We start from the raw sequence: 13,701 nt of genomic DNA on the forward strand, positions 1-13,701 counted from the left end.
TACATGTCTTTTGGAAGATATATGTACTCATACCTGTTGATTATATATCTAAGAGTAAAACTGATGGGTCCTAGGATAAATAGCTCTTTTGCTTAGTACATGCTGTCAAACAGTTTCCCCAAGTGATAGTGCTGGTTTATGCTCTCACTAGTAATGTATAAAATTCTAGTTTCCCATATCTTTTCCAGTACTAGTTACTGTAAGTCCTTTAAGTTTTAGTCATTTTAAGGAGGTATGAAGTGTTATCTCAGTATTTTTTTTTACTATTGTTTTACTTTGCAGTTTTTGACAACTGATTACCAGTATAGTTTTCATGTAAAATTAATCACATGATTTAGCTCTATTGAATTCGCTTTGGATTGCTACTCGGTTGTCCCTTGAATTCAGTACTCCAGCTAGCTTTTTGCTACCCACTCATTTATTTATGTCATTTATCTTCCAAGTCTTCATCATACAGGATGTGGACAGATTGTGGTATCAAACCCCTCTAAGTTGATATCCGTGTTTTGATTGGCATCCTCGGGTAGGCCATTCAGCCAGTTCTGAAATCAACCCAACTGTATGATTTTCAGCTCACATTTCACCATGCTTTCAATAAAGTTATCTAGAAGTACTAAAATTCAGATCCTTGCGCATCTATAATATTCTTCTGATCTATCAGTCTTGTTGGTACTATCAAAAAATGAAGTCAGTTTAAGTTGGTATTCTTTGTGAATCCACATGTCCCCCATTAATCATTTATTCTCTCTCTGTGAGCCCACAAATCATACTTTTGATTTCCTAATGGTATATCTTTCACTTTATAAATGTCGGACAGCATTGCAACTTCTGGTTTTTTATAGTTCTATGGTCTTATTAACACAAATATGATGTGCACATAAGCTATCTCTTCATTTTCTTTCCTGCACAGCCTGGCATCGGGACAGGTGGCTCTGATGGCCAGCCGGGTGGCTCTTTCCATAATAGCTTTGTGGTTCTTAGAGGAGCCATTGTGAGCAATCTCTGCACAGTAAGATTTGTTGCGTATCAGCAGCACTTCAAGCTTCTTGACATTGTGGACGAGGAACTTCCGGAAGCCACTGGGCACCATGTACTTTGCTTTCTTGTTGCTCCCATAACCAGTGTTGGGCCTCAAGATCTGGCCCTTGAATTTTCTGTGTACCCTCTTGTCAATGCCTCTGGATTTCCACCAGTTGCACTTAATTTTGATATATTGGTCGGGCTGGTGTTGGATAAACTTCTTGGTCCTCTTTTTAACAATCTTGAACTTCACCAGAGGTCTGAGGGTGGCCGTGATGCTGAGTAGGAGAGGGCTACCACACTGCAGGCAGCATGGGGGAAGAGTAAACATTTGCAACTTCTTACTTGAAGCAGAAGTATGGTTTAAATGGTCTCCTTGTTTCTTTTGATTGCTGTGTTTAAACTTTCTTTTTTATGAATGGAATCCTTCCATAAAGTTTTTAAGATAGCTCATGAGTTGACAACTATATAAGTAATGAGGATGAGCATTAAGAAGTATTTTGCAATGTAAATAATCATTCACTAATTTATCTCTAAACTTGAATTTCTAATTATCTGATTTTCCTAGTCACATAGACACTAACATTTTACTTTTGCAAATGGGCAGAATGATGAAAATGACCGATAATGGGAAAGATTTAAAAAAAAAAAAAAAGAAGGTAGTTCAAAACTATAAATCACTGGAGGTCATTTAATGAAGTTAACTTGATCTATTAAGTTGGAGCTCAGTGGGCTTAAAGAGATAGTCAACTTTTAAAGTGTCTCAGGCATTAAGAGAATCTGGTTTAGCCTTGAGAAATCTGGAAGCAATAACAGAAATAACCAATCTATATGACAGGACTAGTTGCTATGTTTCTTTGTGCTTTAAGCAGGAAAAGTAAACATTTCATGGCACATATCCAATTGGCTAGAAGAGCTGCTGTAATCAACTGAAGAGTTTTTGGCCACCATAAACCTCAATTAGCCTTGTATCTTATGCTTCTCATTATATTGTATAATAATAAAATTATTGAATTAAAAAGAAACTAGAGGTTATCTAATTTAGTCTTTAAAATTTACCTATGAGGAAACTAATACTCAAGGAAGCTAAATGATTTACTTAAGTTTTACCACCCAAGGACTATTGAAGAAGCAGACAGACAATGTTTCTGCTCTCATGAAGAACACATTTTAGTCGAAAGGGGACACAGAAGAAGCAAAACACACATACTTGAAGAATAAAGTAGATGGTGGTAAGTGTTAGAGAAAAGTGGGATGCATTATACCAAGTGGCCAGATCCTTCCCAATTTAGTTCCCTTTCTGCTTTACCAAAATCCTTTCTAAATGACTGTTTCAGAGAAATAGAGGAGTTAAATGACACAGTACTCTGAAGGTGTGTTAAATGTCACAAATAAAATTTATTTTCTTTCAATCAACTTATCCCCATTTGTTTTTTGAGAAATCAAAATCCAGACAACATTTCCAGAATGAAGATATATATAAATGGAAAATATACATAAGACGATCAGAAAGTCCAGCAGGGTTGCCTAGGGCAAGTGAAGCATATATTTTCATCTTCAAAACTGTTTGTTCAGATATATTAATTAAAGAGAACCTTCTTTTTCTCAGAGGAGTTTGATGAAATGATTGAGAGTATAGGACTGATCTTGAGACTATTTCTAGAACTTTTCTAAGGAACATTGGAAAGACGTTACAAGAGGTCTACTCCAATCCTAGTTTTTGAATTGAAGTTGTCTCGTGTAGAGTTCGTCTACTTTGGCTGTCCTTCAACTTTCCTGCCACCAAACAGGGAGAACATTCAGTACCACACAATGTATTGGACTTGAGGGAGATTTAAAAAAAAAAATCTGAGATAGGACCCTGGGCCTCAGGAATGCCATACTATAATTAAAGAGAAAAGATAACAGTACCAGGTGGTAAGAGTGTTGAGCAATTGGTACAGATAAGAGGTTTGATAGAGATCCAAAGGAGGGAGAAATGCCTTTCTGTGGGTGGAAGATTTCTTTGAAGGAGTTATAAGTTGGGCTGGACTCTGGAGAACGCATGCTTTGAAAAAGAAAGCTGTAATTACAGTAGTACTTGAGGAAGATTTTCCAAATAAAGCTTTTTCAGGGAGCAGGGGCAGACAGAGGCTCTTATAGTTCCTTAGTGCTATAGATATAACGTCTGCTGATGACTGATAAACCCGGGTGGCTGGATGAGGTGAATGGGGTTGGGCAGAGCAAATGAGGAGGTGGGAGAGGACTTTGCGGTCTGAGTCTGGGTAATAGATGACTTCATTCATAGGACTGAGGACATCTGAAGGGAGATGTGGTTAGAGGGTCAGGTAATATTTGATTGCAGGCATGTCAAGATGTTGGCAGCAAATCTGATTTAAAAATCCATCAGATGATAGCAGAGAGGAACCAGGGACTAAGACTAAGGTAATGGCAGAGTTAAAAACTCACACATATGAGCACTGGTAAGTGAGAGAAGAGGATGTGGGAATTCTAAAGTGAAACATTGACCAAGAATCACTGATTCTTTTCATTGGGACATTTCTAATTGATCTCCTAGAGTCAAATAATTTTCTGGCAGTTGAAGGGAGCTGAGAGTTATTATTAATCTGATACTCATCACACTAAACACTTGATGGTGATGAAAGTAAGTAGGATAATCTATATTTGTATCCACCTAGTCCCACTTCTGCTTACTGACAGGATAAAATACACATGCTATATGTCATCTATATTCTTTATCTACATAGATATAAAGATAGGTAGATAAAGAGACATAGTCTATATACTTATTTATATGTCTATTTCTCTATATCATGTAGTTTATCACCCAGAACAGGATTTATTTATGGGCTGAAGGAGGGCATGGTTAAATCATGCCAGGACAACATGTGTAAGCCAGGACTGCCCCAGGTAAAGCAGTTAAGTTGGAGCCTCCTACATATCAAGAAAGTATAGCACAATGGTGAAGGGTTAAAAAAGGAACAGTCTCGGGGCGCCTGGGTGGCTCAGTGGGTTAAAGCCTCTGCCTTTAGCTCAGGTCATGATCTCAGGGTCCTGGGATCGAGTCCCACATCAGGATCTCTGCTCAGCAGGGAGCCTGCTTCCTCCTCTCTCTGCCTGCCTCTCTGCCTACTTCTGATCTGTCTCTGTCAAAGAAATAAATAAAAAATCTTTAAAAAAAAAAAAAAAAAAAGGAACAGTCTCTAACGTTTTATTAGTATGTGATCCTGAACAAACAATTCAACCTGTCTAGGCCTTGGTTTTCTCAACTATAAAATTTAAGATAATATCTTTGTTCCTCTATAGCTTTTTTAAACACAGCAACCAGAGTGATCCCTCCAGAATGCACTTGAGTTCTGAGTACATGGGAGAAAGCAGGGAGGCCAGTCAGAAAACTGCTTTGTCCAAACCAAAGGTGATTTTAGTTTGGACCAGAGTAGTAGTAATAAAATAATGAGAAAAGGTTAGATTCTGGATATAATTTGAAGGTAGGGCCTATAAGATTTTTTTGGTGAGAGAATGAGATGTTAAGGATGAATTTTAAGTTATTTGGGGGCTAAGTAACTGAAGAATAAACCTGGTGTTCCTCAGGTTGGGAAGACTGAGTGGAACAGAAGATCAGGAGTCCCACCTTGGAAATGTTATGTTTGAGGGGGTGTCTGGGTGGCTCAGTCATTACATGTCTGCCTTCGGCTCAGGTCATGATCGCAGGGTCCTCAGATCAAGTCCTACTTCAGGCTCCCTGGGCTCCCTGCTCAACAGGAAGCCTGCTTCTCCCTCTCCCACTCCCCCTGCTTGTGTTCCCTCTCTCGCTGTGTCTCTCTCTGTGTTCAAATAAATACATAAAAACATTTTTTTAAAGATTTTATGTATTTATTTGAACACAGAGGGAGAGAGCACAAGTAGGCAAAGAAGCAGGCAGAGAGAGAGGGAGAAGCAGGCTCCCCGCTGAGCAGAGAGCCTGATGAGGGGCTTGATCCCAGGACCCTGAGATCACGACCTGAGCCGAAGGCTGAGGCTTAACCCACTGAGCCACCCAGGTGCCCCTAAATAGATAAAATCTTAAAAAAAAAAAGAAATGTTATGTTTGAGATGTATATTAAACATCTACATAGAGGTATTGAGCAAGATCCTGAAGTCTGTAGTTGAGGAGAGAGTTTGAACTGGAGATATACACTTGGAAGTCATCAGATGAAGGATATGAGACCAGATAACATCACTAGGAGAGTGGTGGTAGATAGGGAAGAGGAGAGATCCAAGGGCTGAGCCCTGCACATTATGGCTAAAAGAGAAGGTAAAAGAGAAGGAAGGAAGCAGCAAAGGATATTGAGAAGGAGCAGCTGGAGTGGTAAAAGGAAAACCAAAGTGCCTTGGGAGAGAACAAATTAATATTTATTAATGGGAAGAGGATGACCAACAATCTCATATACTTTTTTTTTTTAATTTTTTTTTTATTTTTTTCAGCATAACAGTATTCATTATTTTTGCGCCACACCCAGTGCTCCATGCAATCCGTGCCCTCTACAATACCCACCACCTGGTGCCCCCAACCTCCCACCCCCCACCCCTTCAAAATTCTCAGATCGTTTTTCAGAGTCCATAGTCTCTCATGGTTCACCTCCCCTTCCAATTTCCCTCAACTCCCTTCTCCTCTCCATCTCCCCTTGTCCTCCATGCTATTTGTTATGCTCAACAAATAAGTGAAACCATCATATACTTTTTTAAAAAGATTTTATTTGACAGAGAGAGAGCACAATCAGGGGGAGCAGCAGAGTTTGAGGGAGAAGCAGGCTCCCTACTGAGCAGGGAGCCGGATGTGGGGCTTGATCCCAGGATGCCAGGATCATGACCTGAGCTGAAGGCAGACACTTAACTGATTGAGCCACCCAGGCACCACTCTGATATACTTCTGATAGATCAAGTCAGATGAGAACTTGGAATTGATCATTGGGTTTAGCGACATGGAGGTCTTTGGGGGAGTGGAGGGTACAAAGTTTAAAATAGAAGGGTTTAAGAGAAGATGGGAGGAGAGAAATAGGCAACAGCAAACCTAGATAACTCTTAAGATTTTCTCTAATGGGGGAAAAGAAATGAAGTGATAGGTGGAAAGGAAAGTGAAATCAGGAGCATTTTTCCCCAAAGATGGACAATCATCAAGTAGAAAAGGAAAAGAATTGAGAATATAGCAGTGAGAAATGAGATTTGTGGCACAATGTCAAAAAGGAGTAGAGCTAGCACACAAATTGGAGTGGATGGTCTTTGCTTATAACTCAGTCTGTTCACCTATAATAATAAAAGCACGTGTCAATAGGTAGATGAGGGTTAATGTGAAGAGAGGTCATAGTCTCTGGTTTGTTCTGGGGATGAGCCTGGCCATTCCTTAAGTGAGTTACTGTCTGCCCAGTAGTGTAGTAGCAGAGAGCTGCATGTCCACTATGGACCTTTTAACAAGACGTGCTATATCTAATATATTAGTGTGAGTTTGGTGTTTCCAGTGTTGAGACATCAAATGTCTCGGGTTTTATCTTACTTCGATGTAAATTTCCCCAAATCAAGTTATTTCTCTAAATTTCAGTTTCTTCATTTATTGAGGAAAGAGAGAGACAGAGAGAGAATTTACCTCAGTCTCATTGCTCTTCCTAGAGATGACTACTGTTATCAGCTTGGTATGTGTCTCTCCCTTTACAAACTGGCCTCTGGTGTTGTTTTTATCAGGTTAGCAAAGTAATATATTGTCATTGTAAAAATCAAAAGAAGAAGAAAAATCAACCATTTGTTATCTCACTACACAGAGATGGATATTTTAATGTATCTCCTACTAGTCCTTTATTGCATATATTTATAATAAACCTATTTTACTTAATTGTAATTTTTTTTTAAATTTATTTGACAGACAGAGATCACAAGTAGGCAGAGAAGCAGGCACCCCGCTGAGCAGAGAGCCTGATGCAGGACTCGATCCCAGGACCCTGAGATCATGACCTGAGCTGAAGGCAGAGGCTTAACCCACTGGGCCACCCAGGCGCCCCAGTTGCCTGTCTTTAAAAAAATTTAACATTATATCATAGGCATTCTCCCATGTTACTAACAATTTTTTTAAGAAACATCTTGTTTTTAATGACAGCATATTTCTTTAGTTAGGCATGGTCTCATAATTTACTTAACCATCTACTATAATCTAGCTGTGTTTAAGGGATGAGACAAGCCCAGGGTCCCCCTACTACTCTGCCATCCTAACTCCTTTGGACAATCATTTACTATAATATTGGAAATTTCCAATGTTATTGCAATTATAAATATTGTTGGGATAAATTATCTCTGTTAGAAGGTGAGAATATTTCTTTCTCTCTTGAATAATTTGTGTCTTCCTTTATTGACCCCTCTGAGTTTTTTGTAGGGAGGGAGACTAGGTACCATGTTAATTATTGAATCTCTTCATCTGGGTAAGTGCCTCACATCTACTGAGCCATTTATATCAAAGGAATAATGGTGGGGACAATAGTAATGATCATGCATCTTTGGTTACTTATTAATGCCATCTGCATGGTAAAACATTAATGAGCTTACACTTTTGACCTGTGAAAAGTGCTTTTAATTAGAATTCTTTTCTTTGACTTTTTGCTATTTGATTCTGCCAGACTTCTGAATCCTTTGAACATATTGTCCATTGTTTGGAGTACTAAATGAGCTTGCTGGTTTTGAGCTGACTTAAACATGATGATAGAGAAACAATGATTAAAAACAAATATCCCTCTAAACTTTGGACATTGCACTGAATATAGGATGAATGTTATAGTGATTAAGAATTCCTGCAGTCTATTTTGTTTTAAAAAAAAATCACAAAACTTTTGCATAACAGACACTCAGGATTACAAATGAAAACAAAAACATAAAAATGACCCACCTAAATAGTAATCAAATAAATAAAAATAACTACTAAAATTAGATGACCTTCAAACCTATGAAATTAACAAAGATTTTTAAAAAATGAAATATCCCAATTTTGTGAAGAATAAAGAAAAATACGTATTCAAAAAAGCTTATTGGCCCGTGAGCCAATAATGACTCTTGTATTGGGATTTGCCATTGGCTCTATTCAGCATCCTTATTTTCTCATTTGATATTTTAAACACTTTGGATCTGATGAGTCATAAAGGCCAAGTAGCAGAGCTGCTTAAACTATGGTTCATACCAAATAGAAAGCTATCTACTGATTTGTGTCCCACTCAAAGTGAGCAGCTTTTAGGTTCAGTCAATGTGTCAGAGAAACACATTAATGGAAATGTATCTCCAATTCCAGAAGAAGGCCATGAAATCTTTTGCTTTTCTTTTTTCCCTGTGAGAAGGGGTAGAAGGTTAGTAACTTTACCTGCACATTGGGGGTGCTATCTCAACCTGTCCCAAATCAGTGGACTCCCAGAAACTTTATTGAAGTTTCAGATCCTGATATCATCTTGGATTTTCTTCATTCTTTTTATATACATTGTCTTACCAAGGTATCTAGTGTAACATGCTTCTTTTTGTCATATGGAGGATCAGCGAGATATGAGATGGCGTTTTTAAGGGATCCATTGAGTAGGTTTTTGTACAGATCCAGGAAATTGAACAGAAGGAACATGAAGATAGGGATTTTGATGTCTGCATACTGGAGAAAAGAAATAAAGAATTTTCTTGATTAGAAGCTATATATCAGATCCTAAGGACCATATTGATTTACTTAAGCAAAGTGACTACCTCTAGAAGAGCAGATACAATTAGAGATGCTACTTGATTAAATTTATAATAATCCACTGCTATTCTGTAAGACCCATCTTCCTGCTACAATGATCAAAAGCTAAGGTAAGTGGAAACACGATAAAAATAACGACCCATGGGCGCCTGGGTGGCTCAGTCATTAAGAGTCTGCCTTTGGCTCAGGTCGTGATCCCAGGGTCCTGGGATGGAGCCCCATGTTGGGCTCCCAAGTCAGCGGAGAGCCTGTTTCTTCCTCTTGCACTCCTCCTGCTTGTGTTCCCTCCCTCGCTGTGTCTCTCTCTGTCAAAAAAAAAAAAAAAAAAGAATTATGATCCATGCATCTTTCATCTTTGATGGTGGAACTCGTGTTTGTATTAGTGGTTGGGAGTTCAAAGAGTTTTTAATTGTCCATTTCTATCATTCCACAGTTCAGGGAACTAATGTGCAGATTCTGGGTCTACCTCTTCCAACTATACACTCAACTTGGAATATAATCACACGATGGCTTTATGGTTGCACTGGACCTATGAGTAGATGGGCTTCTCTGATAGTATAATCCCTAAGTATGAATGCTGTATCGAAGGATAGGTCTCTAGGAAATAGCATATAGCACATCAATAAAGATTCAAAGTACTGGATATTTCCCTTTTTGACAAGTTGTCTTGTCATATGGCATACTTCCCATATCTTCCATTGGAAATGCTAGAAGGAAGATGGACAATACTTGCTTTTCCATGGCTGCAAGTATTTTTTCCTCAAAGGTACCTTTCTTTTCCTTCCAGGTCTATGAAATGATCAGAGAATGGGATGAGGAGAGTGGCTTCCTATTATAGGGGCTCAAATCAACCTTTTATCTGCCACACCATTAATACCAAGTGGATTTTCATTGTATTCAGCCTCAGTCAGGTCCGGTGATAGTTTCCAGACTGCTCTAGTTGCCTTAAGCCTCTGTTGCCTGTAGGTATACCTGACAGAGATATCTGTCGGGTTACGTTCTGTGACGGGCAGAACAATGCCTCTAAAGATGTCCACATTTTGGGGCACCTGGGTGGCTCAGTGGGTTAAAGCCTCTGCCTTCGGCTCAGGTCATGATCCCAGGGTCCTGGGATCAAGCCCCGCATGGGGCTCTCTGCTCAGTGGGGAGCCTGCTTCCCCCTCTCTCTCTGCCTGCCTCTCTGCCTACTTGTGATCTCTGTTTGTCAAATAAATAAATAAAATCTTTAAAAAAAAAAAAAGATGTCCACATTTTAATCCGTGGAACTTGTGAATGTGCTAAATTACATGGCAAAGAAAAATTAATGCAGATGGAATGAATGTCGCTAATCAGCTGACCTTAAAATAGGGAGAGTCTGGATTCTCCTAGTGGACCCAGTAGAATCACAGGGATTCTTAGAAGTGAGAGAGGAAGGCAGAAGAGAGGGAGTATCAAAGGAAGTTGGGACAGGGAAGAATAGTCAGAAAGCTGCAATGTTACTGGCTTTCAAGATGGAAGAAAGAAGCCTGTAAAAGTTGAGAAAGGCAAGGAAATGGATTATTGTTTAGAGACTCCAGAAAGGAATGCAACCCTGCTGATACCCTGAGTTTAGGGTGTTTGACTTCCATAAGTATAATAGAATTTTGTGTTGTCTTTTGTTTTTAAAAGTTTGTTTTATTGGGATGCCTGGGTGGCTCAGTGGGTTAAGCATCTGCCTTCGGCTCAGGTCATGATCCCAGCGTCCTGGCATCAAGCCCTGCATCGGGCTCTCTGCTCGGTGGAGAGCCTGCTTCTCCCTGCCACTCTGCCTGCTTGTGCTCTCTCTCTCTCTCTGTCAGATAAATAAATAAAATCTTAAAAAAGAAAGTTTGTCTTATTTATTATTTTATAGAGAGAGTCAGGGAGTGCAGGAGCACGAGCAGGAGGAGGGAGGGGCAGAGGGAGAGAGAAAGACGCCTCAAAGCAGGCTCCCTGCTGAGTGGGGAACCCCACAGGGGTGATCCCAGGACCTGATATGACCAGAGCCGAAATCAAGAGTCGACTGCTCAACCGACTGAGCCACCCAGGCGCCCCAGAATTTTGTGTTGTTTTAAGCTACGAAGTTTGTGGTAACTTATTACAGCAGCAATAGAAAATAAGCAGATTCCTAGTTTTAAGAAACTAAAGGGTTATTTTTAGTAGAGACATCCTGAAATAGATTTATCAAGTAGCTCACAGAACCTCCAGGAGGGCTGGAAGGCAAGCCCCAGAGTTCCTTGTCAGAAGCCGGAACACAGTCCACCTGCAGATGGCTTCCCCGACCTGCGGCACTCCCCTGGGGCATTGTATTGTCCACAGCAACGCTGGACACTGGGCCTCAACCACTGTCGCTTTTGGAGAAAGAAGGAATGAGTCCCTCCCTACTTGGATTCCTCTCGTCCTATTTGAGTGTTTCTATTCCCATTTGCATTCCCACCCGGGGTTTTGACCCTTAGAGGACAACCAGCAAGCCTGAGTCTGAACTCCTTCATTTTTTCCTCTCACTATCTCCTCTCATTCCCAGATTCCCCAGTGACTTAGAGGTTTTTTTCTCCTTTCTTTGAGTTGAGAGTTCTATCATATCCTGAGTTCTCTCGGGCTTCACTTCCTGGCGTTGTCTTTCAGGCTCTCTAGTTCTTGGTACTTCAAGGAAAGCCTTTGGAGTCTGCAAATTTCCATTCCTTCTTAACGAAACCTGGGATCAAAATTAAAAATGGAACCGACAAATATAATTTGCCCATTAAAGCTGAACAATATAACTCCTTTGGTCTTTAAACAAAGAGAAAGTGTTAAAGGCTCTTGATACCAGGTTGGTATACCAGGATAATATTTCCAAAATAGCATCCCTGCACCACCAGCTCTGGAGTGGATGCTTGAAAACAAGCTGTTCTTATTATTTTATGTGAATATACCTATTCAAATGAAACCAGTGAGTAATGCTTAACTTTATGCATAAATATTGGAGTTGCTCAGCAATATACTAGAGCTCTATACCATTTACTCACTCGTTCACTCATTCATTCATTCAACAAATATATATTAAGAGGCCATTATATACTAGGACTAAGTGTTCCATAACACTTAGTAACACCATAAATTTTTTAGAATTTAAGCAAAATCAGTGTTAGTGCTTTTAATAGTGACATTTTTCACAAAGCAACTCCAGGTTCTTTAGTAACTAAGTTGCATATGGCCCCGGATGGATTCGGTATATACCAAATCTACCCGTTAACCAATAGTAATTTTTCAACGTAGTGTCCTAGTTCAAGGAGGCTAAATCATTTCCTCTGTCACCCGCTCAGTATCAGCTAAGTCTGGAGAGAATGATCCAGAGTGGCACTGCAAATCTTTCTGCTTGACCAAACCCAATCCAGTGTAACTGGCACATTCCCGGATCTGTTCACTTATTTTTCCTTTTTGTCCAGCCCTGGCCACAAACTCTGACATTGGCCATGGCAGTGGTAAGTTGTACTGAATCCAGGAAGTGCTGCTTAGCTCACTGATTTCTGGAAAGGGAAGCCACTGGTAAGATTGGATTGGTGTCTGTCTGTTACTGAGGAGAAAAGGCAATATCCCAAGCAGCACAGTCCTAACTACATCTTTCTGGCCCTCTGTTTTCTATTTTTTTGTAAATTATTATGATTAGACTTTACATAGTGAGGTCATTGAGGAAGCAAGTAATTGGAAACATCTTGGTTATACTATAGCTCATATGTAGATCATACCTAGTTAATAAGATAGTACGTTGGGCTCATATAAATTTATAAAACTTAATTTTAACCAGTTCTCAGTAATGATAAAAATATAAGCAATTTTCCAGAGGCCATATGACTTTTTTTGTATGTGTGAGGGAGATTTTGAGTGTTTTGCTGTATGTGAAATGGCAATTTTTCATGTGCAAAATCAGCTTTTCAAAAGATAGCAATAGATATGTCAAGATAAAACTGAAGATGCTTGCGCATGCAGGAAAATGTCATATGTAGCTGGATTGACTTGTAAGTGCAAAAGCTTCTTACAGCTTTTTTAATCCTCAAAAACGTGTGTTTTCCCTGTGTGCTAGGAACACTCACGTGGGTAGTTCACCAGTTGTGACATGCCTAGTATGAGGACTATTTCTTTGGAAAATGAACTCAAATTACCTGTACTTCAGGGACTATTAAGTCAAATGCCTGAGAGATTCTTTGGAACCAAGATGATTAAGATATTTTCTAATTTTTAAGCTGATTCTATGCAGCATATATGTTCCTAGAAAGCTATTTAAACTATGTATTTGTAAAGTTTATCGTTTTTCAGTGTAGTAAATGATATTATTATTTAGAGGAATTCCCAAACAAATATCCAGAGCAAAAATCATCTTGCATTCTGACTAATCATAACATAATTTAGCTATTTTGTACATTTTTTTTCTTAAAAGCAGGGCATACCTACTTTATATTTAACATAGATTAAGGAATTTGCAGGTGCTAGATTTTTATTTGTTAATGTATAAAGTGTACAGATCTTAACTTTACATTTTGATAGTTTTGACAATGTATCTACCAAAGTGACCAACATCCCAATAAAGATGTAGAACATTTCTATGACTTGTGAAATTGCCTTACCTGCCTTTGCAGTCAGTCCCCTCCGTCTCCTCCTCTCTCCCAACAATTGTTCTGTTCTCTATTATCATAGTTTAGTCTATTCTTGAACCTTCTAAAAATAGAATACACTCTTGCTTTTGGATTCTTTTGTTCAACAAAATGTTTTTGAAATTTGAGATTCATGTTGATATGGATATCAGTAGTTCATTTTTTTTTATCACTGTGCAGCTTTCCATTTTATGATTATATCACAACCTGACCATTATTTTATTGATGGATATTTTAGTTTCCAGTTTTGGGTTACTATGAATAAAGCTGCTACGAATGTTCTTATTAAAAAGGTCTTTTTTTTGCCTAGGAGTAGAATTCTTGGGT

At 39.0% G+C, this 13,701-nt stretch overlaps 1 protein-coding gene and 1 long non-coding RNA gene across 3 annotated transcripts; both read right to left on the minus strand.

Moving 5' to 3' along the window:
* Positions 1 to 844: 844 nt before the first annotated feature.
* LOC125085559 (60S ribosomal protein L32-like) lies at positions 845 to 8,397 on the minus strand. Its single transcript, XM_047704042.1, has 3 exons — positions 8,390 to 8,397; positions 6,641 to 6,716; positions 845 to 1,321 (listed from the first exon to the last, which is right to left on the minus strand). Exons 1-3 carry the CDS (start codon positions 8,395 to 8,397, stop codon positions 845 to 847), a joined length of 561 nt encoding a protein of 186 aa, XP_047559998.1.
* Positions 8,398 to 8,511: 114 nt separating this feature from the next.
* On the minus strand, positions 8,512 to 13,380 carry LOC125085479 (uncharacterized). Of its 2 annotated transcripts, none has more exons than XR_007122947.1 (2): positions 13,348 to 13,380; positions 8,512 to 8,665 (listed from the first exon to the last, which is right to left on the minus strand). It is a non-coding gene; the product is annotated as an uncharacterized LOC125085479 (long non-coding RNA). The 2 variants fall into 2 exon arrangements; XR_007122948.1 differs by lacking the exon at positions 13,348 to 13,380 and adding an exon at positions 8,755 to 8,928.
* Positions 13,381 to 13,701: the final 321 nt, after the last annotated feature.

The sequence above is a fragment of the Lutra lutra genome, chromosome 15 (assembly GCF_902655055.1).
Source record: "Lutra lutra chromosome 15, mLutLut1.2, whole genome shotgun sequence".
NCBI classification, from domain to species: Eukaryota; Metazoa; Chordata; class Mammalia; order Carnivora; family Mustelidae; genus Lutra; species Lutra lutra.

Coding starts and splice junctions, on each gene's coding strand:
- LOC125085559 (XM_047704042.1), bottom strand. Junction 1,322..6,640: donor GGAAGAGCAATGAGACTGAG/GTAAATTCTCTC, acceptor TGCTGCCTGCAG/TGTGGTAGCCCTCTCCTACT.